This window comes from Rhamphochromis sp. 'chilingali', assembly GCF_963969265.1.
Source record: "Rhamphochromis sp. 'chilingali' genome assembly, chromosome: 2".
Taxonomy (NCBI): domain Eukaryota; kingdom Metazoa; phylum Chordata; class Actinopteri; order Cichliformes; family Cichlidae; genus Rhamphochromis; species Rhamphochromis sp. 'chilingali'.
In genome coordinates, this window is record NC_137930.1 from 61,528,875 (window position 1) to 61,555,574 (window position 26,700).

Here is a 26,700-nt window from a genome sequence, read left to right on the forward strand (position 1 = left end):
CAGTGAACTCGTTTGGTGCCTGTCTGCTTCAACAAAGCAGAAAATAATTCTGGGAAAGGCAGTTTTTATAGATTGCCAAAAACGGCAGCATGAAAGCGGGGTAGAAAGGACGACGGCACAATCAATCAACACCATCAATCAAGGCAGACAGCAATCAGCGCAGGACTACAGACTCACACTGCCCATCGACTCTCTTTTACATGATCCCCAAAATCACGCACAAACATTTAAACACAAAGGTTCATTTAAACAAATTCCTCCCTTCTGCCCACATCTGCCGTTACTGGTGGAGCTGCTGGCACTACCTCCACCACAGCAGTCTTCACCTCATTATGTGATTAGATGAGTCCAAAATCACTCCCAGTTTACCATACAGAGCACTAAATTTACTGTCCATTTTATTCATAATCACTAGTGCCCTTAAATATTCCACAAGGGCTTGACTGCTTAATTCCTGTGCTCAATATCTCGTTAAAACGTATCTCTTCTGCTACTGCTGGGTGAGCTAAAAGGCTCCAGCTGAGTATTTAGCAAGCTACTTGGATCCACAGAATCAACTGCATGTTTAACCATGCAGACAGCTTCACGTTTTACTAAAGAAACCCTGAAAATCGAGCAGAATTCAGTTTTACACACAGAGACGTATAGATAGTTGGCCACATACATCAGATAATCTAATGTCTTTGTTGCTTAGCAACACAAAAGAACCAGATCTGTCTGCACAGCTGTTCATTTACCTAACGCCACACACCCAAATTAGAGAGCTTGTTCAGCGTTTAAACGTCAATATTTCTAATTCTACATGCCTAAATAAGTGTCTTCACATGAAAAAAAACACCACCTTCACATATGTTCAAATGAAAGATCATCAAATGTTCTGTCCTACAATACAACGTCTTTACTGATCAAAGCAAGGCTGCCACTGCAAATGCATTTAAAAAAAGTAAACAAATCTGTCAACAGCTATACGTTAAGGATATGAATATGCAATCAAATCTGACAACAAGAGGACTATGCAACTGTCAAAATACTGAACCAGGAAGACAGTTTGTAACATTAATTCAATTCAATTTGATTTATATAGTGCCACATCACAACAGCAGTCACCTCAAGGTGCTTAATAGTGTAAGGTAAAGAGGGTCTAAACAATCAGATGACCCCCCTATTAAGGAAGTGGGAAGGAAAAACTCCCTTTTAACAGGAAGAAACCTCCGGTAGACAAAGTCACCTATTTTGAGGGTCTAAAGTGTAAAAAAAAAATGGGTTTGCCAGGTCACTGCTGCAGCTGTCTTTAGTTGTTTGTGGATCTTTTTTCCTTTTTTTTTAAGCAAGTGAAATGCAGCAAGATCAGGTTGAGATCAGGTCACTGACCTGGTCACTGCAGAATATTCCACTTTCAGACCTTCAAAAACTCCTGAGCTGCATTCACATTATGTTTCAGGTCATTGCCTTTCTGTACTCTCAAGTGTCCTCCAGTGAAGTTTGCTGCCCGAGCTTTGCACAAAGTGACACTTCAAAAAATGTACTTGTGTAAATGTGAGTTGTGACCCAGTGCCAAAGAAGCGATGTTGATCCATGCATCATACTGCATCATACTGCCTCTGCTGTACTTTTTTTTAAATGTAGTACGCTTCAGGATCAGAACCTGTCAAAGCCTTCTCCACACTTTCTTCTCCACAGTTATCTTACTGGCTGTTTTTGGCAATTTTATAATATTATCTTTTTCTTCTTTGAACACGTTTGCATCTTGTGGTGATCTTTCTGTATTTCTTTTTGTGAAGTCTTCATCATAGATTTGGATAATTATAAGCCTTCCTAATGGAGTGTTCCTAAATTGGCTGCCTGTTCTGATAACACTAAGTTTCCTGTCATGATTATGACCACTCACAATGCTCTTTACTTTAAGTCCAAGCTTTTTTTCCCCATGTTTCTAAGCTCACAAGCGTTCTTGTATCAAAACTGTTGATTTTGCCCTTCCTAATATTTCTGTTATCCCTTTGAAGATTTTCTTTGCTTTTGCTGCCTCAGGATGGCCTTTTTTCATTTGTACTGACAGCTCCTTTGAGCGCAGTGATACCAAATGTACACAACATACTTGGAAACAGCTCTAAACCGTTTACCTGTCATGATAACACGCGAGGCCCCGAGTACAGAGGATTGGGACTATAAATAACTATAATGGCTCGATAGTTGTTGCATCATTTTTCTTTAGTGTATTCATCGTGTGTATTCACCTATAAGGTGAATGTCTTAGTACACAGCTAAAATATTAACTGTTCTATGAGTGCCCACACATATAAAGATCTAAAAGTATATCAATCAGCACCTTAACACCTGTTAAATGTGCTCTCTCCAAGCCTCCAAATTGAAAAAAAAAAAATCACTTCCTGTTATTTCAGTAATATTTTATATTGAAGAATGTATATCCTCTGCTCATCTCATTTCCAAGTTGGAACAACTGTTAATTAAGCTAAATTCACTGACATTAATGATTTATTAAACTTGTACCAACCTCTGTAGTAACAATATTTCATTTGTAGTGATTTATGCCGTTGTTTATATATGATGAAAGCTTAAAAAGATTTAATTGGGGATCAATAAACGCTCAGCAGGCTACAGCAAAAACTAAGGCTCTGTTCCTCCACTAATTACTGACGTAAACACTGGAACAACCAATTCCAGAGGCCACGGGCTTGTTGTGATTTCAATTCCAGCAGTTCATGGAAACAAGGATGCCTGACATCACCTCACCAGTGCTACGGACAGCTGCTGAGGTTTTTAGTCTCTCTCTGAGGAAGGTCACATTTTTCCTGATAGACCTTGTGAGATGGAACATTTCCTCTCACAGTCTAAAATCTTTAAAAGTGCAATTTATTCACAAGTAAGATTTCCCTGATTATATATAGCTTAGCTCTGTACCCACACATTCAGTTCCCAAATGTCACTGAATATATACACTTAGTCATGTTTGTCAACACTAGTCCAAATGTCCATCCAATCTCTCTTATCTTAGTTACTAAAAAAACAAAGCAAAAACTACCTTTCTGTGTGTTCGTCTTTCTGGCTTTGTGGAACTGAGAGTACTACAACTTCTGTCACGGAGGCTTATAGATGAAAACCCTGCCCACGATTCCCTCAGCACCTTAAGGTCACACTTAAACAACATTTATTCATCTTTACAAGCCGTCTTCCTCCAGGCAACAGCTACTTTTTAGTGAAGTATGCAAACCACAGGCTTACAGAAAAATCAGAAGGCAGACATTCTTTAGTCAAACCAGAAAAAGACTCAGATTTACCTCATACTGTAACGTAGAGCGTACCATAGGTCACAAAGATTACTTTCTTTCATAGCTGGACGTAAATCTGATATTTTGCATGAACAATACCTCTTTTTGCTAAATGCTTTTTAAAGAGATGTGGACTTACTTGACATAAGCTAACTAACTAATATATTAATGCAACCTCAAAGTTAAACTATTTAAGTAGCTTCAGGTTTGCTCAGAATTTCAGATTAAACACAGTTTAATCATTACTATGATGTATTATTGTGTGTGTCCCTTATAATGCTGCAGAAGATGTATTTCTACATTAATGTATTAATGTAATTGTGAAAAAAAGACTGGTCCATGTGTATACACCCACTAATATTAACATTACATAACTATATACTGATATATTAGTAAACAGTTATGTAATACATGTAATATATATAATTATACCCACTGTCAGCTTCCCATGGTAACAGTTACCCATCATTTCTTTATTTATTGAAAGTCTTTGGACTTTGCACCACTGCACACGTGAAGCCATACATGGTATTATCAATATTCTCTGTTCTGTTTACAGTGAGCGCAAAGACAAAACAAGTACAAGTCCTCTCCCATCACACTGTTTTTCTGCTTTCCAGCTCCGCTCAGTTACTGATATTTCAGATTTCATCTGTAAGTCAAAACCTTCTACTTGTCAGCTAGACCCCATTCCTACAGTTTTGGTTAAGGCATGTCTACCTTCTTTGCTTCCGCTCATATCTGCCATCATCTGCTCTTCACTTACCACTGGAACTGTTCCTGCTTCCCTCAAAATTGCCACCATCACCCCAATATTGAAAAAAAAACTGGTCTAGATCCCAATAATTTTGAGAATTTTTGGCCTATTTCCAATCTACCATTCCTTTCAAAAATTCTTGAGAAAATAGTTGCCACACAACTCCACTCACATTTAACTAATAATAATCTGTATGAACAGTTCCAGTCTGGTTTTCACCCCTCCCATAGCACTGAAACAGCACTTATAAAAATAACCAATGGCAGCTGACTCCGGTTTACTTTCCATTCTTATTCTCCTCGATCTGAGTGCTGCTTTCGACACTATTTCTCACTCCATTCTTCTCAGTAGGCTAGCCTCTATCGGTCTCTCCCATACTCCACTAGCCTGGTTTAAATCATACCTGTCTGATCGCACTCAGTTCATTCAACTCAAATCCTTTACTTCTCAGCCCCTTCCTCTGACCACTGCCATGCCCCAGGTATCTGTCCTGGGGCCCCTTCTTTTCATTATCTACCTTCTACCGCTTGGACATATTTTCCGTAAATACAATGTCCATTTTCACTGTTATGCCGATGACACCCAGCTTTATCTGTCCACTAAACCTGATTTTGCTCTTCCCCCATCCTCCCTCACCCTCTGCTTAGCTGAACTAAATTCATGGTTCTCTTCTAATTTTCTCAAACTCAATAGTAATAAATCCGAGCTCCTCTTGGTAGGCACTAAATCAACATTATCCAGAACCAACAGTTTCTCTATTGCTATCGATAACTCACCGGTCTTCATTTCTTCCTCTGTGAAAAGTTTGGGTGTCATCCTCGACAGTACTCCATCTTTCAATTTACACATTAATAATATTACTCGGTCTGCATATTTTCAATTGCGCAACATTAATCGGCTCCGTCCTTTTCTTACCCCACATGCCACTGCCATTCTTGTCCATAGCCTTGTTACTTCCCGGATTGATTATTGTAATTCACTTCTTTTTGGTCTTACTCAAAAATCCATCCACAAGCTCCAACGCGTCCAGAACTCTGCTGTCCATATCATCACCAGGACCCCTTCTGTCCACCACATCACTCCTCCCCTGCAGCAGCTTCATTGGCTCCCGGTCAAATATCGCATCAATTTTCTAAATACTCTTGCACACATTTAAGGCTATTCATCATCTCTCTCCTCCATATCTCTCTGACCTGGTTAAGACCACCGCCCCATCTCGTTGTCTCAGATCTTCTTCTTCCCTTTCACTCTCTGTCCCCTCCCCCTATCTTGTAACCATGGGGAGCAGGGCTTTCAGCTGCTCTGCTCCACGACTCTGGAATTCCCTACCTCCTGATTTAAGAAACATCTCTTCCTTCTCTCTCTTTAAGTCCAAACTCAACTCCTATTTTATTTGTTTATGTCTTATGTTTTTATGATTCTGTAAACTTCTTGCTTTTATTCTACTGTGTACAGTGACCTTGAGTGTTTTGAAAGGCGCTTTCAAATAAAATGTATTATTATTACAATCCATAGTATGTGTACCCATACTTGGCCAATAAAACAGAGTAGCGTTTTAGATTCTGTCACATTCAGAGCTGGGTTGTAAACGTTAATCCGACCTTCTATGGTCTATGTACGGATATACGGAAGAGGATTAGTGCCACCGGGGAGGAAAAAAAGAATTCTGACTTTAATCTCAGAATTCTGAGATTAAAGTCAGAATTCTGAGAAAAAAAGAATTCCAGTTTCCAGTCATTCTGGAAAAAAAAAAAAAGACATGAAAAATTAATTCTAAACCGATTATAAAAGCAGCAATTTTCTTAATCAACTAACTGTTTCAGGTCTAAGCTTATAGTGTGAGTAAGGACCAGTTAAACATCAGCATGCTGAAATTAAAATATTTTTTTATAGCCTAAAAGAAGTGGCTAGATAATAAAAAGATTTTTATTCAGACTTTGTTATGCACAACACAAATTGCTGAGCACCACTTTTGTTTACATGGCATAGCTAATGGGTTGCACTGTTTGTATGAATATGAGCTTGGAGAAGGGAGCATATTGATGCAGACACCAATGGGAGCCATTTTGTTTGATTTGGGAAGGCATAATTAGACCCGACATGCCCACTTTCCTGGGAGGCTGAGAGAGGAGGCAGGCGCAGTCCTGCCACATTGATTCTCTGAGCTTCTCTCCTCACAAAGTTTAACTGCTAAACTCTTAACTGCAAACAACCCTACAGTTATGCTTCAGGAGCTCACACCTGCGTGCACACTCGGACTCTTACTGTATATCCACACACACACACAAATGCAAGGAGACATGTTTACATTTAAACACAAACATTTCTCATATTTCATGCCAAGGACAAACCACACCTGATTAAATCCTACTGGCAAAGACACAAACACACACACACTAGTACACTGAGTAAAATGGGTCATATCTGTTGTGATGGTCAGAGGAATGTAAGGAGAGCTGAGGTGAAGTGGTGCTGCTGCACCAGAGAGGTTGTCATGGAGAACGAAACCCAAAAAGAGACGTGTTGATCGATAATGCTTCCTTATTCTCACAAGAGGTCATACAGGTTACAGAGGAGTAAAACACTGTAAGGCAGGAGGCATCGCATATCCGGCTGCACCTCTGAGACATGAACATTCATAAACATGCATAAATAAAAAGAGAGAAAAAAAAAATCTGTTTCCTCATCCAAGCTTTGACCAAGCAGCTGAGCGCTGCAGCTACCACCACCTTGACAGGAGTATTATAAGAAAAACCATGCAAGGTTCGTCAACAGAGACCTCAGTTGGACCCTGACTTTCAAGTAACCAGAGCCAACACCTTAACATTATTGAAGAAGTTTGGGATCATCTTGAGGGAGTACAGTAAAAAAAAGGCAGCTGACATCCAGAGAAGAGCTTTGAATGTCCTTCAAGAAGCCTGGAGAACTATCCCTGAAGACTGCATAAAGAAATGCAAAGAAAGCTAAGAGAGTTCAGGCTGTGTTGAAGAATAAATATGGTGTGCTCTGGATACCTTCCACAGCTAGTCGCTAACTCATACTGACCTTCTTGATCTATGGTATCCTGAGTTTAGCTTAAACTTGCAACGTACACCTGGGAGCTAGGTCAGATTACGTTCACCTCATAAACATACTGCTATGGAGTTCATTTGAAACTAGACCTAAACCTCCTCCAATTGGACCTGAGTGTGATTACTGTGTTCTCATCTAAATCGCACCAAAGTGGAAAACAAACCAGAGTTCAACTTAAATGGACTAAACACTGCAGGTGTTTCTTTTAACTCACTCCCCCTTTACCTTTAGGTAACCTTTATTTCTTATTTCTGACCTGAGCAATTTCTGTCATATTTCAGGCCTGCTTACAGAACAAAAATGGCCAGATGTGCATAAAGGTTAGTGAAGGTCATCTCTGCCTATGCAGCTTCCCATATACCCTTGGAAAAACCCAGAACGTGTTCTAATGGTCATCAATTTACATCTTCATTGATATATACCGAGGTGTCAAAATCTGTCATTAAGGGTAAAGTCATATAATGTCTTTTAGGGGGGACAGCACAGATGAAGCTCTAGTCAGGAACCAACATGAACAGAAAGAATTTTTTTTAAAAAGGAAGAGGATAATCAAAGCCAGACAATCCATCAGCTATCATCTAATGAGCTAAACTCTAACAGCTAATGTTTTGGAGCTTTCCGTGTGGCCAGGGGATATCTGGTCCAAGACTTCCTAACTATACTTTTTTAAAAGAGATGAAAATCTTGAGTTTTGAGACTGCTTTTGGGTCAGTGTGTTTTGTCTTTTGCTCTGCACACATGCTGAAAGCAGCCAAAGCTTGTTTAAATTTGACTAGTCAATACTACAGACTATATATGAAAACTAGAAAACTCCTAGTATCAGAAGTCTTGTTCCTTGCCTACAGATTCTAAATATTCATGTGTGGGTGCCCATTTATAAAGATCATATGTCAAACAACATGTCCAGTGTTTTCTTTATTAATTAATACAATGTAATAAATATATTATTAAGTTAGGTTTGGCTAACAGCAAACCTAAGTTATTCATGTTTGTTTGCCAACTGAATGCTCAGAAAACATCTTGTCTTGTTCTTCCTTATAGAGGGTCGTCTGATTGTTGAGGTTTTCTCTCTATTATTGTAGGGTCTTTATCTTACAATATAAAGTGCTTTTACTATATAAATAAACTTGAATTGAACGGCATTAAATGTGAGGTTAAACTGAAGATGCTGGTTTTTATTTAGCAGATAAATGAACTTCAAAGACAGTAACAGCAACAAAGGTGATAACATAAAATGCTACAGTGCATTTGTATATTTCTGAAAAAGGCCACCACAATTATTTTCATCACATTCAAAATGTCCTAAATTTTGACCTGTAAAATATCAGCTACTGCACAGGCCACGCTTAGCACAGCATGCTATTACCTTTCTCTTACTTTCGACTGCAGGAACTGAAATGAACTCAAATACTTGGTTTTCAAACCTGAATGTTGAGCTTTGATCTTCAGTTACAGTCTTTACTTTTGATACCGTCAATTTCAGTTTTTACGTTTCCTTTCAGAATAAGACCCTAGCCAAATAATATATGGAAAAGGGGGTTAGCATGACAAATTCTACACACTTCAGATTTAAAAAAAGAAGAAAGAACTAATTAAGGTATATTAATAAGCTATAAATATTTCTATACTGTAATTAGGGCTTTGCGATATGACCAAAATCTCATGTCCCGATATAAGAATTCTATCATCCCGATAAATTCTGTGAATCTCAGGCAGCTCGTCTTGCAGGAACTGTTTCCAGCTGCGCGTCATGCAGCTGGAGTCGAGTGTTTTAACCGATGCATGAAACGATACATTTTTAGACATAAGTTGTAAAGGCCGCAGTTTTCTTTGTGAGTATTTATTACACGGCGTGCTGCGGGGAAAAGCCTGTTCTAACGTTTGAGTCTAAGGTTTATTTTTTAGCACCTGGTGGCTCTTTTTTAATTCTCATCCGTAAATAATCTGCTCTTTCACGTGATTCCGTTTATTTTGAAAAGTCTCAACAGGATCTTGAGCTTTATTGTGAAAGGTTTATGTGGGACATAAACAAGCGGACACGCGATGCTGTTACCGTCGTTGTTGCTACCGAAAACAAAAACAGGCTCTTGTGGTCCATAGTGTGGTTATATAAAATATAAGAGAAAGAGAGAACTTTAAGAAATTAATATAGCCACTACAGTGAAATATTGCCGTAAACAGTTTATTTTGCGACACCACGAAACAAACGATAGCGTAAAATGAAACATAGACGTTTTTATATCGTCATCCTATATATATCGTTATATCGAACAGCCCTAACTGTAATACTATTGCTCTTTTATTTTGGGGCTGTTTACAGTATATTTTTCATTTGCTACATATAGCGTAAGTCCATTACATTGTGAACACTAAAATTTTAAAAAGCCAAAATGTGTGTTACTGTCTCTTTAAAGAACATACAGTACCTTTTTTCTTTCCCTCTTTACATTCATTTCTATCATTCTGTTTTTCTACCTCTTTTTATCTCCTTGTCATATCTGACATTTTACTTTCACGGTGTCTTTGTCCACATCTCCTGTGGTCCAGTTAAAGAATACTAAGATCGGACTTGGACCAATTTTTCTTGTCTAACCCTCTCAATTAGGCACAGGAAGGGCTGTGTGAGATAAAGGTGGCGATACGGTGTGTGCGTGTGTGTTTGTGTGAGAATGATACTGGATACTGTATGCATTTATAGTCGCCACATGTGGGTGTATTGTAAAAAGGCCATTTAGCTGTGGATAAAGCATCAGTTTCCAGTACTCCTAATGGCGTTATTACAGCAGGCTGCAGTGCCCATTATTAATAGTAAATGACAGAGCGTCTCTCCTAAAGGTCTTAATATTGATTCCCCCCATCCTCAGACTAGTTTTAATGATGATGTTCCTCTATGTCTTTCTCTACGGTGCCATAATCAAGGCCAGACACAACCTCTGAGTCACTGTAAAGGGAAACAAGCTCACACTACAAATGAGATTTCAGGACTAAAAGAGGTAGAGCTAACGGAATTGCCATTCCTAATTCCTCATGTAGCCATGCTCAGTTACACCTCACTGTTAGCAAACAGCCCCTCCACTCTGCGTTGTGTTGAAAATTATGTGTGAAGGATTGTTTATCTATTTGTGCTGGGGTTTATTATCTGCATAAGAACAGAATGCATAGCGGTCAACACTTAAAAGGTGCAGCAAACCCACCTGTAGCTCTTTGGTGGACAAATAATACACAATATATCCTCACAGTTCTTTGCTTGGCGACGCTGAGCTAATACAACTCCACAGATACACATCTATCAAATTTGTGGTAATTATGGCAATTGGATTCGCATACTATAAAAAAAACTCTGTTAGACTTGTACTGCCTTCTTTTTCCCGTCACTCCTCATTGTATTCAAGCAGCGCTCCAAAGACTCAGTCGGAAACAAGCAGCATGCCTCTTAATGGAAAATAAAGAAAGACCAATTAAAAGACAAAAACAGGGTAAAATGTGCACGGCTCAAGCGCTTCATCCGCTGGTTCGCAGATGTGGGAAAGTTGAGTAACAATAATGGGTAGAAAACACAGAGAGAGTGAGATATGAAGAAACCCCAGAGGCAGTGGAGAGTAATAAGAAACTCATCAGTTTGGGGGTGCAGCAGTCGATTTCCTGAGGGGTTAAAACCAGCATGGGTGTGTTTCCTGTCAATACAAAAAATTAATAATTGCGACTGTGGCTGAGAGAAGGCCACCTTCTGAGCATCATAATGATTCTGCTCTCCAATGCATCACTTGGCTGCTATGGTCTGATAGTCTAATAAACCCTGTCTGTAGTGATTAAGGGGCCCTTCATGCTGCTAAATCCAAACTAAAATGAATTGAATTCAACTCCACTGTACTGACCCGATTGCTCCTTTCTTTTCTCCATTACAGCTTGCAAGGATGAACTATATGAACAAGAATGTAATAGACACCATGCTCATAAAGTCTGCGAGAAATGGCCATAACTCTGACCCTAACAAGTCAGGTGGAAAATACTTTTAAGCTCAGGCATGCTCCACTGACTCATCATCAAGGTGATTACCATTTCGTTAGGATCAACTCCAAATTATTGGCAGTAAAAGTCCAGAAGTTTAATAAATTCCACAATTGGAGCAGTAAACAGCTAAGCATAATACACTTAATATCTTGGTCTGACCAGGCTACACTGAACATTTGTCAATGCTAATGTTAAAGGACAGCAACATACACTATATTGACAAAAGTACTCACTCACTCATCCAGATCATTGATCATTCAGGTGTTCCAATAGCTTCCATGTCAACAGGTGAATAAACTCAATCACCTTGGGATGAAAACAGCTTCTACAAACATTTTTGAAAGAATTGGACCCTCTCAAGAGCTCAGTAAATTCCAGCGTGGTACGGTGATAGGATGGCACCTCTGCAACAAGTCCAGTTATGAAGTTTCCTCACTTTCGGTAACAACCGCAACTCAGTCACCTAAAAGCACAGAGCAGGGTCAGAAGATGCAAATGGGCTTTGTGTTCAGAGGTCGACAACTTTCTGCAGAGTCAGTTGCTACAAACTTCCAAACTTCATGTGGCCTTCAGCTGAGCTCAAGATGAGTGTGTGGAGAGCTTCATGAAATGGGTTTCAGTGACCGAGCAGCTGCATCCAAGCCTTGCATCACCAGGCACCAATGTAAACATTGGTGCTTGGTGATGTAAGGCTTGGATCCATTGGATCCACTGATGCAAAGCACACCACCACTGGATCTAGAGCAGTGGTGGTGTGTTCTCTGGAGTGTCACACTTTTCAGCCTGGCAATCTGATCGTCTGGGTTTGTGGGTGCCAGGAGAACGGTACATGTCTGACTGCATTGTGCCAAGTGTAAAGTTTGGTGGAGGGGGAGCATGGTGTGGGGTTATATTTTAAGAGATGGGCTCGGCCCCTTAGTTCCAGTGAAAGGAACTCTTGATGCTTAGCACACCAAGACATTTTGGACAATTTCATGCTCCCAACTTTGTGGGAAGGTTTCGGGGATGACCCCTTCATGTTCCAACATGACTGCTCACCGGTGCACAAAGCAAAGTCCATAAAGACATGGATGAGTGAGTCTGGCTTCAACACAACAGAACACCTTTGGGATGAATTAGAGCAGAGACTGTGAGCCGGGCCTTCACATCCAAACCTCACAAACACTCTTCTGGAAGAATTGTCAAAAGATTCCCATAAACACACCAAATCCTTGTGGAAAGCCTTCCCATAAGAGTTGAAGCTCTCATAGCTGGAAAGGTTGAGCTGGCATCGTATTAAACCCTATGGATTAACAATGAGATGTCACTTAAGATTATATGCATGTGAAGGCAGACGAGCAAATACTTTTGCCAATAAAGTGCATCTTCCCTTCTGATTGATCAAACCTTTACAAACACCATGTATAAACAGCATCCTTGTTAGTCTCTCCCATAAGCACAATTTTAAGAGTCAAAATTAGAAAATGACAAAGCACATAACAAAGTAAAGGACTGACAGGTTGAGTCATCCAAGGTTTGAGTTATTCTCAAAGATCTTCTCAAATAAGGTTTCAGCCCTGTCACAAGAGATATTATTAGAATTTTTTTTTTTTTTTAGCAGGCTAGGTTTCTGCTTCAGTGAATTTAATGCAAACCATTTTCAATTTTCCTTAAAAATCCCCCACAAAGAGACAGATGTCTGTCTCTGCTGGGTGTTGCGGATCATTCAGGGTAACCAAAAGAATGTCTCTTCTGGGAAAAGGTTTGTGTCTAGTGGCATTTTTTAAAGATATCAGAAGGCACTGTATGAGTTTGATCGGATCTTGGCCCCTGAGCTCAGAGAAGGATTTAACTTTCGTAACTAGAAGACTAAATAAGTTCAGGTGGGAAACTTGTGTCTCTGTAGCCTATAAGAACATGATTTTGGTCCTTTTTTTTTTACAATTTAAAAGACACAACTTACAGTTCCTGCTATCTTTGATGCTCTTTATGTTGAATTAGTCAGTGACAGGCTCGCCTTTATACACAGAAACTTGCACATTCATCTCAAACAGCAGAGTTGCTTCAGTGCAACTACTGAATGCAACACTTTTGAACTCAGTGGAGTTCAGTCTGCTACTATTAAACTTCCTGTGAGAGTGTCAGAGCAGATAGAGAGCTGCTCCTTTGAAAACTGATTAGACAGATGCTGTCCTCTACTGGTAGGAAGCATTAGCTACAGTTATGAAACGATCCAGAATGTAAATGAAGCACTTTAACACGTCAGCCGAGATTTCTTCCAGTAGAACAGGAAGCTGCCTGCTGCTGCAATGAGCATGATTGAGTCAGCAGTGGAATTTAAATTCATATTTAAGCAGAGCAGCCTTACACAAAGGGATTTTCCCCCCATTAATTTATTGTATGGAGGTACAACAGTGAAATGAACTCATGATCATGTGCATAAACCGATGCAGAGCAAAAAAATTAGAGGGTCTTCAAAACAGCTGAGGTGTGGTTATGAAAAACACGTATACACATATTATATATATAGTGCATGACGTGTGTCACAGTACTCTGCGTATGAGTTGGCTCCACTTCAAGCTATTCAACTCGGGAATGAAAGTGAGCCTCTTTAGAAAGTCAGAAAATCACACGCCATTGTTGGTAGCCATCCACCAGTTTCAGTGCAGCAGCCGGAGTAGCTCCTGACGCCAGCTTTTATAATCCTTCTCATTCAGATCTGAAGCCCACAGTGAAGCTATCAGATTAGCGCTGCTGGCTAATACACACTATGTCAATGAATGAAAACCATGCGCTGCCTTCTGTGCTGCCATGCCTGACTGAATAAGATATGATTCAGTGAAAGTAGGAGGGAAGCTGTTGTTTCACCACAGCCCTGACTCCCTGAGAAGGTTTTCTAAATACAGCAGATATCATTTTCAAAGCAGACCTGCTGACTTATAAAACACACAGAGAGGTATTGTATGCGCAAAGCCAGACAAACCGAGTGACTCTAAATACATGCGGCAGCTGTGATGAGCTGTCTGCCTCCACCTCTGGAGGTGAGAGGTGGTGGTGTCTCTCAGCTGTACAGTCGCCTCATTAAACCCTCAGACCTCTCGGCTGACTGAGACAGTGGGAGAAAAAGAGTAAAGTGACAGGGGTTGCATGTGAATGTCAGTAGGAGAGTGTAGTGAATATACATGTCTACGTACAAATGTAAACACTAGAGGACTTCCATTTTTTGCCACTTTTTATTTCTGTGTACTTTTTAGACCACAAAAAATTTGAGAGCCAACTAAAACTTCATATGAAAAACATATGGACCGGATCATACAGCTTAAACCAGTGGTTACCAATATGGATCAGACACACATACACAAGCGCCCGCCAGAATTGCAGATCTGATTGCACTTTTCTTCATTCATAATTCCATCAATTTTGACCTCTCCAACACTACTGCCTGAAATGCAGCCCCAAAACATGGCAGAGGCTCGATGATGTTTTACAGATGGCTGTAAACACTCACTGTTGTACTACTCTCCTGAGTTTCTCAGTACATACTGATGACAATGTGAAGCCAAAATGTAAAATTGTTTAGATTCTTTAACAAAAGAGATCTATTACCAGTGATTTTCAGCCCAGTTCCTTGTGAATGGCATAAGAATGGCATCTTTACATCTTTTCTGATAAGGCTTTGCTAGTAGATCGATCAACCAAAGATTCAGATGCATCTCTCAGATCCTGTATCATTTCTTAAGGACATGACATTCAGGTGCTGTTCTTCTGCTGTAGATAGATTTTAGCCCTTCCACTTCTTCTTTTGTCCTCCACTTGTCCAATTTCCTTTAATTCTTTAAGAACGCACTGCACACCATGCCAAAATATGCCAAGTTTGTTTTTGTCATTCTTTATAGATTCAACTAAAGGAATGGGAACAAATTATGAGTTTTTGTCACAGGCTAGAATAGAATAATCCTTTAATTCATTTTTTGTCACAGACTGCTAGTAATAAATATACAGTTTAAGTTGTCTGTTATATACAGACACATCACTGTTTTTTCCTGTGATTTTGGTGCCTTTTTTATGCTTGAATGATTCATAGGTCAGTGTTACGTACCCTAAACGGTAGAAAAAAAATAAAACATCCTCTGAAAGGCCAGATACAAGGACTGTACTGAAAATGAGTGAAAAAGGAGCCAATATTGAAAAACTTTGAAAGACATTGAGAAAGCCTGGAGAAGTATTGCTCAGGGCCTCTTTAGAAGATATAGAAGAAAGTCCTTCTCCTTGGAAGCAAAATATAAAGAAATGAGGGATTATTTAGAAGCTTTGCGCAATAATGTTCATTCAATCAACAGAATATTTTCTTGTATTATTAGGTTTTGTATCCTAATATACTTGCAGTTAGGCAATATTTGTAATTCATAACTTTTACTTTTACTGAGGATTTTGCAGCGTGTTGCTGATTCAGTAAAAGACCAAAAAGGAAAAAAGAAAATCTCACACAGGCACAACATTTTTCTCTTACGAAGCAAAATCACCTCAGCCTGATTACATTACTTTCACTGCGGTTGTCACAAGATAAAGAAGCTCCACTAGGTGGCCAGCGGTGTAAGGTGTAAAACATAAATACCCACAAATTAAGATTTATTTATACAGCCATGCTTTTAAAACCAATTTTCAGAATTCAGTGTAAAATAAACAATGAACATAATGTCAAGTAATATGTCATATAAACAAAACAAACAAGGAAAACAACCGTCAGAGCAAATATGCCCCAAAATCAGCTTCGTCTTTGTATTTTTACCATTTTTGTGTCCACGTTATTTCATCAAAAGAGATGATTCATTGCTGAAATCTTGCACACAAAGACAACTTTCTATTGTTCCCATAATGAATGTGTGCATGCATACATTTTACATACTCGCACTTAATTCCTTTCTCAGCATATTTCACCCCCCCCCTCTCTCTCTCAGCACTCAGACACACTCATCCTGAATAATCATAAGAATTTGATGTTTATCTCAGCCAGTATGAAATGCAGCCTCACACAGCATCATATGGTCGCATTGCCACATCGATCCATCACTAAAATCTGTGCTGTCACAGATTCTGCAAAAATGCTAAAACTGGCATCATAACCAGTCACATCCTGACATTAGAATAACTGAACGGCGGGCGAACTGGTGTCACGGTTCTTAAAAACTCTGATCACATCATGACTCGAATGACATTTAGGGAAAATCACTTGACAAAAACCTTCTTTCAGTCACGTCTTTCACACAAAGACACGGCTTCTATCTGCACCTCACAAACACATGCTGCAGCACAGTCCCAGTGCAGTCCCATGCAGCGTGTCCACGCTAAGGAGAATTACATTGACCTAATTCACTTAACTGGACCAGTTAGATATTTGGTCATTGGCTGGCTGAGCTCGGGTTTGATCCTCTGAGCTGAGCTCCAGCAGCTTCTAGCCTCAATAAAATCATCCTCCGCCTCTGACAGAACTCATCTCTTGGTGAGTTATTAATACCAACGGAGCAGACAGGATGTTATGCACTGATTCTTCAAGCTTCTCATCAACAAAGCGACATGAGAGCAGAAGAAGGTCGCCTTCTCTCCCTCTGCTCCATCTGTCCCCCAATACTGTACTTTACATCATTAAGAGGACTGGCAGCACTTGGACAGCCAAGTCAGAAAACTTGACAACATCAGAAAATGACCCAAAGTGTAGATTTTAGAGAGATTAAAAGCTAACTGAACAACCATTAAGCTTTTTTGTGCTGCAACACTGCTGTGACTGTATTTTCTATTTTGTTTAGTTTTTTTATATAAGCAGTTTTATATGGCCTTGCTTGGACAGTAGCTTTGAGATTTGTGCTTTGTGACCATCGACGCCTCCAAAGAGTGATTATTCAGTCTGAGCTTAGCAACCATAACCATGCCTGGAAAGCCTGTCAAGCTTTCCAATTTCTCCTACGTGCTGTGTTTGGATCAATATATCTTTTTTAGAGTCTTAAAAAAATTGCAATAAGACATCAGAAAAGACTCATGAAAATATTCAAATGTGTGTTTTTTTCTGCTCTGAAATAAACTGGAAAACATGCTTAAAAAGCTTAGCGCATACAACAATATCCTTAATAGCTTAACAGCCTGTTGCATTTGTTTGTGGAAAATGGATACCGCTACACAAAAACAAACATACTATTATAAAAGATTTTAGGGGTAAAATGAAGTATTTGTTACGCACTTCATTTATTCAAGGAAAGTCTAAATTCCAGTACACCCACCAAATCGAAGGTTTGCCTACCTCCCTGTCTGCACACAGCTGTAAAACCTGAAAATATCCCTTTTTGATAAATAAAGATATTTCAGAATCAGAATACTTTATTAATCCCGAAGGAAATATTTCCTCACAGTCTCAGCTTTTTGCATGTTTTTCTTTTTCAAGGATTAAAAAAAAATTAAGGTTCATCTAAAAAACTACATTTTTACTAATACAAAGATTTTTAAGGCTAACGCTACTATATTTTACTTTATTTTGGTGTTATTTATTCCCCTATTATTCTTATGAAACAAAGAAGTCTTCATTCTAAGAAATGGGTCAATTGTTTGGTCTTCATTACACCATGTCTGAACTTGAGCAGTGCAAAATTCATGTTAACACAACACAGAAACTTCAATAAGTATCATTTTTATTTGCTGATAGGTTGTTTAGGCAGCATATAATCACTCCATCTATGCATACGCAGTTAACAGGTGCACATTTAAGCCTTCATGAATGTTCGCTCATCTCAACCATACATCTAAAAGAAGACCTTTGTGTCAAACTGAAGATGTGATGTTTAACGAATTCGAAGCAAAATTGCGATCAAATGAGCCCGCGTTCTTGTTGTAAACTGCAGATTTGAAACAGTCAACTTCACAAAGCAGATCATCAAATTTATGCAATCAGTAGGACGAACATATGTTTTTACTGCTGTCTGCAGAATCCCAGTTAACAGTTTCATTAAGGAACCGCGAGCTTGCTGGCCTGCCCCGTATAAGCTGTGGGCGAGTGCTGCACAGTGTGACGGAGGCTGACTGTGCTCCACTTAGATGTTAAAGGCCATGTTAACATTTTGAATTCATGTTGTTTTCCCTCAGAAGGAACACATATTGTGCTCACAAACCCAACTGCATAAAACATCCCGGGGTCTTCCACCTCCACACTTTTCTCCGCGAGCCAAAAATATATACTACATTTGGAGGGGAGAAAATTAAATTTCAGAGAGACAAGCAGTGACAGCGTTGGTTTCTTTTCTTATATGGAGGAATCTTCAAGTAGGGAAAAGGGCATTTCTGATATTCTGCTTATTGGTATGTAAATTATATCAGGACTTGTTGTAGATTCAGCCTGAATCTGAATGAGAGAAAAAAGGCTCCCAAAACAGCTGATATTACCACTTGTCTTATTTGTCTCCAAGTTTATCGATTAAGTTTTAGTCATATAACTTTTCAGGGGCTTTTTTCCCCCAAAAAACTGAAAACAGCAGTGAAAATTAATGAGATTCCAAACATTACTGAACATTTTCAACATGCTGTCATTTTTTATTTCTACTAAATCAGAACAGCAGTCGCCTCAAGATGTAAGGTAAAGACTCTGCAGTAATACGGAAAACCCCAACAATCAAATGACCCCTTTGAGCAATGCACTTGTGACAGTGGGGAGAAAAAAACTCCCTTTTAACAGGAAACAAGCTCAGGGAGGCCATCTGTTGCGACTGATTTGGGGTGAGGGGAGAAAGATAACATCACAGGTATAGACATAAACACATTATTTTGCTTTTAAGGCTACGTCCACACTAGCCCGGATAGATTTGAAAACTGCCTTTTCTTCTGAAAACGCTCTGCGTCCACACTAGCGTTTTCAGTCATGTTCACAGAGTTGCGCGTCCACATTGAAACGGCCCAAAACGCTTACGTTCCAGTCCTGCGCATGCGCAAAAGCGTGTGAGAATTAAAGAATTTGAAGAAAAGATATCTGGAGCATGTACAAAGTGATATTAATCTTTTTTAGGGCTGTCAAAATTGAAAGCAATCCACACAACTGCTGTATAATGCACTCCGCTATCTTTGTTTAATTGGTCACATGACTGGAAACAAGCTGCATGTCCAAAGACATGCAACTCGTGGGGATAGGTTAATTGGATAATCCAAATTGCCACTAGGTGTGAATGTGCGAGTGAATGTGAGTGTGAATGGTTGTCTGTCTCTGTTGTTGGCCCTGCGACAGACTGGCGACCTGTCCAGGGTGTACCCCGCCTCTCGCCCCATGACAGCTGGGATAGGCTCCAGCGCCCCCCGTGACCCTGAAAAGGATAAGCGGAAGCAAATGGATGGATGGATGGATGGACTGCATCACATGACTAAGTCTGCGTTTTCGAGTGTCCACACTGCGACGGGACAGCTCCGTTTTGAAATGAATGCGTTTTCGAGAACGTTTTCAAAACGCTGCGTTTTACCTTGAGGAAAACGCCATCTGAGTGTGGACGGGAGGCCAAAACGGAGAGAAAATGATGCGTTTTCAAACGAAAACGCATTAGTGTAGACGTAGCCTAAGAATGAAGAACCTGCCAGACATCGTCTGTAAAATAAATAAATAAATAAATAAATGAATGAATAATAACAACAAGAGGGAACAGAGTCCATTTTGCCAAGTGTCTTTTCTCACATCTCCACCACACTCTTCTCTTAAAACTCCACCTTTGTCTTTCTCACTTTGTCTCACACACATACACACACTTATTCACACTTCTCTCCACTCCATACTGTTCTAACACCTCTGCGGTTGTGATCTTCATGGCACTTCTATAAATCTGCCTCACTGAGTCGAGCAGCCGTTTGCACCTCACTCACGCTCGCTCCGGATGAGGTGATGAACATGGAGGAGAGCTCTACATCAAAATCATTAGGTGCAAACGGGCACAAGCAACATCTAATGTACAAACGAGCAGTTTAAGCTCAACAACAACACACTAATTGTCATAACAGGCCTCGTTTCGTGTCACGCCAACAGCGAACCAGCGTGGACTCACTCGTTTTCTTATAACATCCGTGACTCTCCAGCTATGACACGACACAGTGTCATCAGTGAAAAGGCCCTTTGTTTTAAGCTTTTGGTTTTTTAGGGGGGTGGAGGGTGGAATTAGGAGAGAGCGGAAGATGACACAAAGCATTTGAACCCACGCAGTGACTGACCTAACCACTCAGCTATCCGTTCAGCCAGGAAGTTCCAGAGTATTGCTTAAAAAATGTAGAAATTGTTATGCTTTGTTGGTATTTTGTGGTGCAGTTTGTTGCTTTGATGGTGAGATTTATTTACAGCACATTCATTTACAAGACAGAGGGGTGAGAATTTTGAAGCAGTTAAACACACACACAAACATAGATGGGGAATAAATAACAACTCCCCTGAGATCTGCACTTGAAATTGTTTCTTTGTTGGCAATCCAGCTATCACGCTTAAATAATTTCTGTATAAAAGAAAGCAGTTTGACTGATTGACACATGATGTTTATGGACACTTTTAGAAAGTGATACGTCCTAAATGACAGCTCACACCTGCGTGGTGCAATGCACACAAAAAAAATTTGCCAACACAGATATTTTTTGGGGGAAACAAATATGCATGTTTGTTCCAGTAAAATCTGCATGACTGGCTTCCCTCGTCCCATCGATTTAAATGAGAGCACAGTGAAAACATGTCTGAATGCCGTAGTTCCTAAAAGACTGTGATGTAGGCACATGAAGGAGGTGACGGCAGAGTCACCTCAATGTGGAGGTCCATCAGGCCTCTCTGCCAGTGCAGTGATCCCTCTGGGACTGGAGCGGGGCTTTCTACAGTGTACCTGACTGGAAATAGCCTGTTAAAACGTGTAAGTGCGTGCATGTCTGCACGGTCGGGCAGACGTGATTGTGCACTCAGACGGGACATCCATATCTCTGATTTTTTTTTTTTTTGGCTGTGTGTGGCCTCTGAGTCGAGCGGCTGGACTCCTTCTAGATGATTCCTCGGCGGGCCGTGAGTGTGTCAGCAACTGTCTTCCATAAATATACTCCGCTCTCCACTGGATGGAAGTCAAATACTAATATGACAGGGAGAGAAAGAGGGAGAGGGAGCGAAAAAATATATGTAGTGAAGGGGACAAGAAGCTGTGCACAAACAGCAGAGGGCTCAAGGACGTTCTCGGCAAAGACGACGTTCATCTGGAGAGCAGCGAGGTGGGAAGTTCAATACACGCATAGACTCGTGTTTAAATGCATAAGTGAGGGAGGAAGAGAATAGACCTGTCTGTTAGAGGCACATTAGCATTTTAACCCCTCACACATCACAACACCACACTCCCACTCTGTCAGCAGCTCCAACTCAGTAATCAATCACGTTGATGCAACCCATGGAAACACAGGGACTGAGACAGAGCAGGCGAATCCTCTGTAAACATGCTTGGCAATGTCCAAAAATAAAATTAAAAAACTGCGTGATTTCAAGCTACACTGAGGCTTATTTCGCAGCTGGGAACGCAGCCCTTTTTAGCCACTTACTGGGGCTTAACTGAACCTCAGAGGGTGCGATGATAAGCATCTCCTCCACTTTTAACTTCTATCCAATGTTCTCTCTGCGCAGACACCCTGACTGCTCTTACACTGGCTGACAGAAGCAGGTCACTCAGTCAAGTCTGCTGCCAGAAATCCACTGGAACATCACAACAACCCTCCATCTTCAGAGGCTACAGTTTGGTTTTGATTTTGTTTTTTTAATCAAAGCACCCTCAAAGCTACCCTAAGCATGACCTGCACAATTATTGAGTATTTCATGAGCACCACATGTGCACATGCCAGTGAATTTTTAAAGGGGGTGATCAATATGAAAGCTTCATGGGAGTGCAGGTATCGTGGAATAACAGCACTGATCTGGGCTGGCATGCAGCAGTTGTTTGTGTGAAGCATGTCTGTCTGCTCAGACTGTACAGCAGCCAGCAAAGAGAAGAGAGAGAAGAAGAAGAAAAACATTTGATCCACAGCGAAGGCCTCGCGTCCTCGACCAAAAAAAAGGAGAAAACCGCAGGCTGTGGCATCAAGCCTAAACGGACACACCCCCTCCAGCCTGGAGGCATCGAACCAGCGATAAACAGACCGCGGCTGCTCCTGGCTGCGATGTAATCATTATAGTTGCTGATCCTGGTGGACTGAGCCCTTCATTACGGCTCGTAATTGTATTTCAGCAACAAAACAGGCCTGCAGCCTAGCAAAGGTCCGTGTTTACACCGGCTTCTCGCTTTAATGCAGACTGACAGATGACTGCACGAATGACATCTTAATCAAACCAGCAACACTCATTTACACAAACACGCCACACACGCACGCCTCTCCGCGGATCCGCGCTCCTGGCCCCTCTCCCGTCCAGCGCATATCTCACCTTGCTTGACACATTTGAAGCGGACCGGGTCTTTGCAGTGTTTGATCACGGCCAGCACGTCCCGGGTAGTGAGCCCGGCTACTGGCATGTCGTTGACCTCCAGCAGCAGTTCATCCTGGGCCAGTTTGCCGCTCTGGATCAGCCCCTTCCCTTGCTTCACCTCGCCGAAGTAGGGGAACTGGCCGTTCTCCGCGCCCCCCTTCAGCTCGAACCCCAGCTCGCCTTCTTTCCCCCGGGTTATCACCGCTTCGTGGACTTTGTTGGTCCAGTGGTTTTTCTTCTTGAGGCTCTTCGACATCGTTAGGGCGAGTTAATCACCGCGGGCTAGCCCCTGCAAAAGCCTCCTACCGTCTCATCTCTGCCTTTTGTGCGAGCGGCTGCAGCTTCACGGCGCTCGTGGCTCCATCATCACCGGTGCACGCTGGCGCAGTGTCCGCTCTGCGAGCCGCGCAGTCGGGCAGAGAGCTGCAGTACAGCACGGCAGCGGACTGAAATAATTATCACTCTGTCAGACACACAGACGTAAGAGACAGATCCTGGCGGATGACCCGGATGTGAAGCCTGAAGGAGGGGAGAGATGAATGGTTCTGGTTCGGCGTAAAGGGATGGAGAGGAGGGGAAATAGCACAGGAGGCGCTTCACTCTTACTACACTGCCAGGGGAGCTTCCTCGGGCTCACTGTAATCGCACACATGTAGGACGAAATATGGTACGCTGCGTGATAGCCTGTATAAACTTGCTCACGCGCAATTTACACGCAAGTGCGTTTGGGGAGTGTGAGAAACAGCAGGTTTCGCGCTGCAAAATTCATATATCTGTGGACTTTGCCAGAATATTCCCTTTCTAAAAAATATGCAACAAGCTTGTAAAGACTACCCAAAGGCTGCATTACCACGCGGGACAACACCAGGGACAGCAGGTTCACCGGGATGTGGTGATTTCGAGATTAATGGTTGTTTGTTAACACTAAGTACAAAATTTTGTATCTAAAAATTAGAGAGAATTAATAAAAGGCTTTATTTATATAAGACTTGGGGTAACAAAAGGATTTATTAATGCCGATTTTATTCTGCTAAATAAATATAATATCTACACAGTACGCGGGGAAACCTGCACAGAGGTGTGCCAAACTATGGTTAAACTAATACGCAGTTTAGAGTAAAACTGCTGTAGTTGGTCAGTAACCGCCTCCCTCACACATCCATACAGACACCCTCCCTCGTGCATCAATACCTGGTTCTGACATGCACGACTGTCCATTACATGAACATACATTCCTAAATATTGCGCTTCAAAAAGCGCTTTTCATCCCTCGTGGATTCATTGTTGGAATTTTGTAATTCATCCACACAGCACATAACAGGTTTATTGTATGGATGGTTGAGCAGAAACAAAAGTTTGTTTTTGTTTTTATAATGTTTTTTTTTTATTTGTTTTTGTTTGTTTAAATGTTATAATGCGAAGAAAAAAGCGTCGCATCCTGACTTGTGTTTTGTTAAAAGTTCGCCATCTCTGTGTTGGTCACAGTTACATAACTATGATGACATAAATCCAAGTTCAACACAAAACGACAAATCCGTTTGTTGCCATTACTTTTTCATGACTTGCATGACTTTCTGAAAGTGGGTGAAGTAAAGTTGCGTTCAATATTTAATGCATCAGTCAAGAGCTGCTGGTCTGAATCTACTGAGGAGGATGGTCCCTCTTACTGCCACTCTGGATGTGTGTGTGTGTGTGTGTGTGTGTGTGTGTGTGTGTGTGTGTGTGTGTGTGTGTGTGTGTGTGTGTGTGTGTGTGTGTGTAATGTGAGCATTCTCCCTACAAAACAACATTACTGTACACAGAAAGCAGCCAGTGAATAAAACACAAGGAGCAGTGGACTCTATCTTTACATACTTGGGTTTCTTTTAGCATTCAGGTCATACAGATGTTCAGATGGCACTGACACTAATTCTAAGCAGATGATGGAGACTAGATTCATTTTCTCCATCGCAGTAGAGAAATATTACTGAATAATCCAGAAAACTGGCTGGATTAGTAGACTAGACACCCATGGGGGAAATGAATCCCAGTTTTGCTTTTGCTCTGCTCTACTGGTGGACGTCAGAATTGCAGCATCATGAGGCCTCTGGCCTGGACTGAAACTCTTCATTTTCACTCCAACACCAGCTCATTTATTGGGTCTGGTTGCACTAAATTATGAAACCAGCTCACGCTGCCTTCAAAGAGAATACAAATGTGGAGCAGTCTCTTGCTCTGGCGCTCTCTTTGTTACATAAGTTGTATATTTGTGCAGGCAGGATAAATCATACACTAAATTTTTCCCCTGTGCTCATATATCTATATCTGGATCAGAGTTTTTCACTATTTTGGACCTTCTCTTTGTGAACAGAAGTGCGATAGAAGAACAAAGAGAAAAGCCATCAGCTGTCGAAGCTTTGAGCTCGAGCAGCTAAATTTGAAGTCACTTTCGGCGGCTCGTTGGCACTTCAAGATTTTTTTTTTTTTTTACTGACAGGATGCTAAAGTAGAGCAGGAGCTCTCTGTGTCTGTATGGCCACTCGAGAACAATGACACAGCTTCAGTGTTAGGAGGAGGTTGAAGAGGAGGAACACATACGCCTTTTTTTTTTCTTGAGTGTCACTTTGATGCTGATGTTTGCTCCGAATTGTCCAAATAACAGAAGAAAACAGTCGAATTAGCAGTGAATCTGCACCCTGAAGGCATCCATACAGGCCATCTCAGGCGGCCTGTAAACACGCTTGTGGCCGTGTTTATGCATGCTGGGCGGGGGAGGAAGAAGAAAGATACGGATATTACTTTATATCATCATTATAGACAGAAAGTAATGAGCATCCTAAAGCAGACTGCCAACAACAGAAGGCAAAAATACAATAACACGAGGCAGCCTGCGCACTCAGAGGGGGAATTTCAATAGAGCTTATATGGATTTAGTTCACCGCCTCCCTCATTGACTCTGCTTTGTGCATTTGCTATTCGGGGGAAAGAAAAAAAATGCACACTAAGTTGTTTTTATTGCTCAGCGAGGACAGAGGGGGAGAGGGGTCACCTTCACACAGGCACTCGCACACAGTCTCCTCCACTATTTATCACCTTTATTCAATCCACAGATTAAGGGAAAAGGGACCAGGGGTGTCTGCATGCATCTGCAAACATGAGACTGTAACAATATTTGGGACATGCATTTTACACTTTAAAAATTACACATGCACATGACACGATCGCATCTATGAGGAACCCACGGGTGTAGTGGAGCTAAAAATCTGTTTCACACATACTCACAGTCAAACGCAAGACACACACACACAGAATAAGTTAATTAGACTGAATGGCTTTAGGGAATTGGCAACTGAATCACATTTGCTTTTTCTTCGAGCTCACAATGAGATTTAATTATGAAGGGAAACTTGCGATGCCAGATTACACCTGTTAAAAAGAAAAAAAATCCAGACTGAATCCAAACCAAACCAGACAAAGGAGGCTGGAAATTAAGCAGGATTAAGATCATATTAGCTTCTGTGGATCTGTGGTGGTGTCAGTGTCGGCTCGGTGCAGAAATGTTACTCAAAAGCAGAGATTTGAAGCTGCACCAGTTATTTTAGATTAGGTGGTCCTGCAAAGAACCTCTCCTTGGCTTTAGTGGGCTTAATATTTTACATTAAATGCAAGTTTTTTCTTTACGAATCTCACACTGATACTTCCAAGTCTACCAAACTTTATATAAAATGTGCTGGTTATTGCACTCATCTGGTTTTTGATCCCTTTGTGGTCTGCTCCGGCACCCTGTTCCTTCCTTCTCTTTTTCCTTAAACACATACCTTGTTTTTGAGTAAGTTATTCACACCGTTTGATCTCCCCGGGAGGACTTTAGGGATTAGCTAAATGACCCTGCAATTAGCTTTTAAAATCACACAATGCCTCCCCAAAAATAGTTTCCTCTCAGCTAATGCCCTATCATTGTGCTTGAGTGGCGATGGCTTAGCTAAGTCTGCAAGATAGGAGACAGCCTTGGCACTGCTGCTGCTGCCACCCATTTGTGGGATGTTCCTTGCCATCATCTAGCTGTCTATTAAATATATAAATATGGAGAGAGACTGGAATGTGACAGTTGTTCTGATAATCCTTTCACTATC

General features: G+C 40.9%; 1 protein-coding gene across 4 annotated transcripts in view; it reads right to left on the reverse strand.

Moving 5' to 3' along the window:
• Positions 1-23,076, reverse strand: part of magi2b (membrane associated guanylate kinase, WW and PDZ domain containing 2b) — a 95,165-nt gene extending 72,089 nt beyond the window's left edge. For 2 of the 4 annotated variants that reach the window (XM_080874751.1, XM_080874750.1), the window contains exon 1: positions 22,547-23,075. In XM_080874751.1, the coding sequence (XP_080730877.1) occupies positions 22,547-22,844 (298 nt within the window). In that variant the 5' untranslated portion in view covers positions 22,845-23,075. Of the gene's footprint in view, positions 1-4,959; positions 5,250-22,546 lie in introns of those variants that run through there. The other 2 variants (XM_080874752.1, XM_080874756.1) reach the window with 2 other exon arrangements.
• Between the last annotated feature and the right edge of the window lie 3,624 nt (positions 23,077-26,700).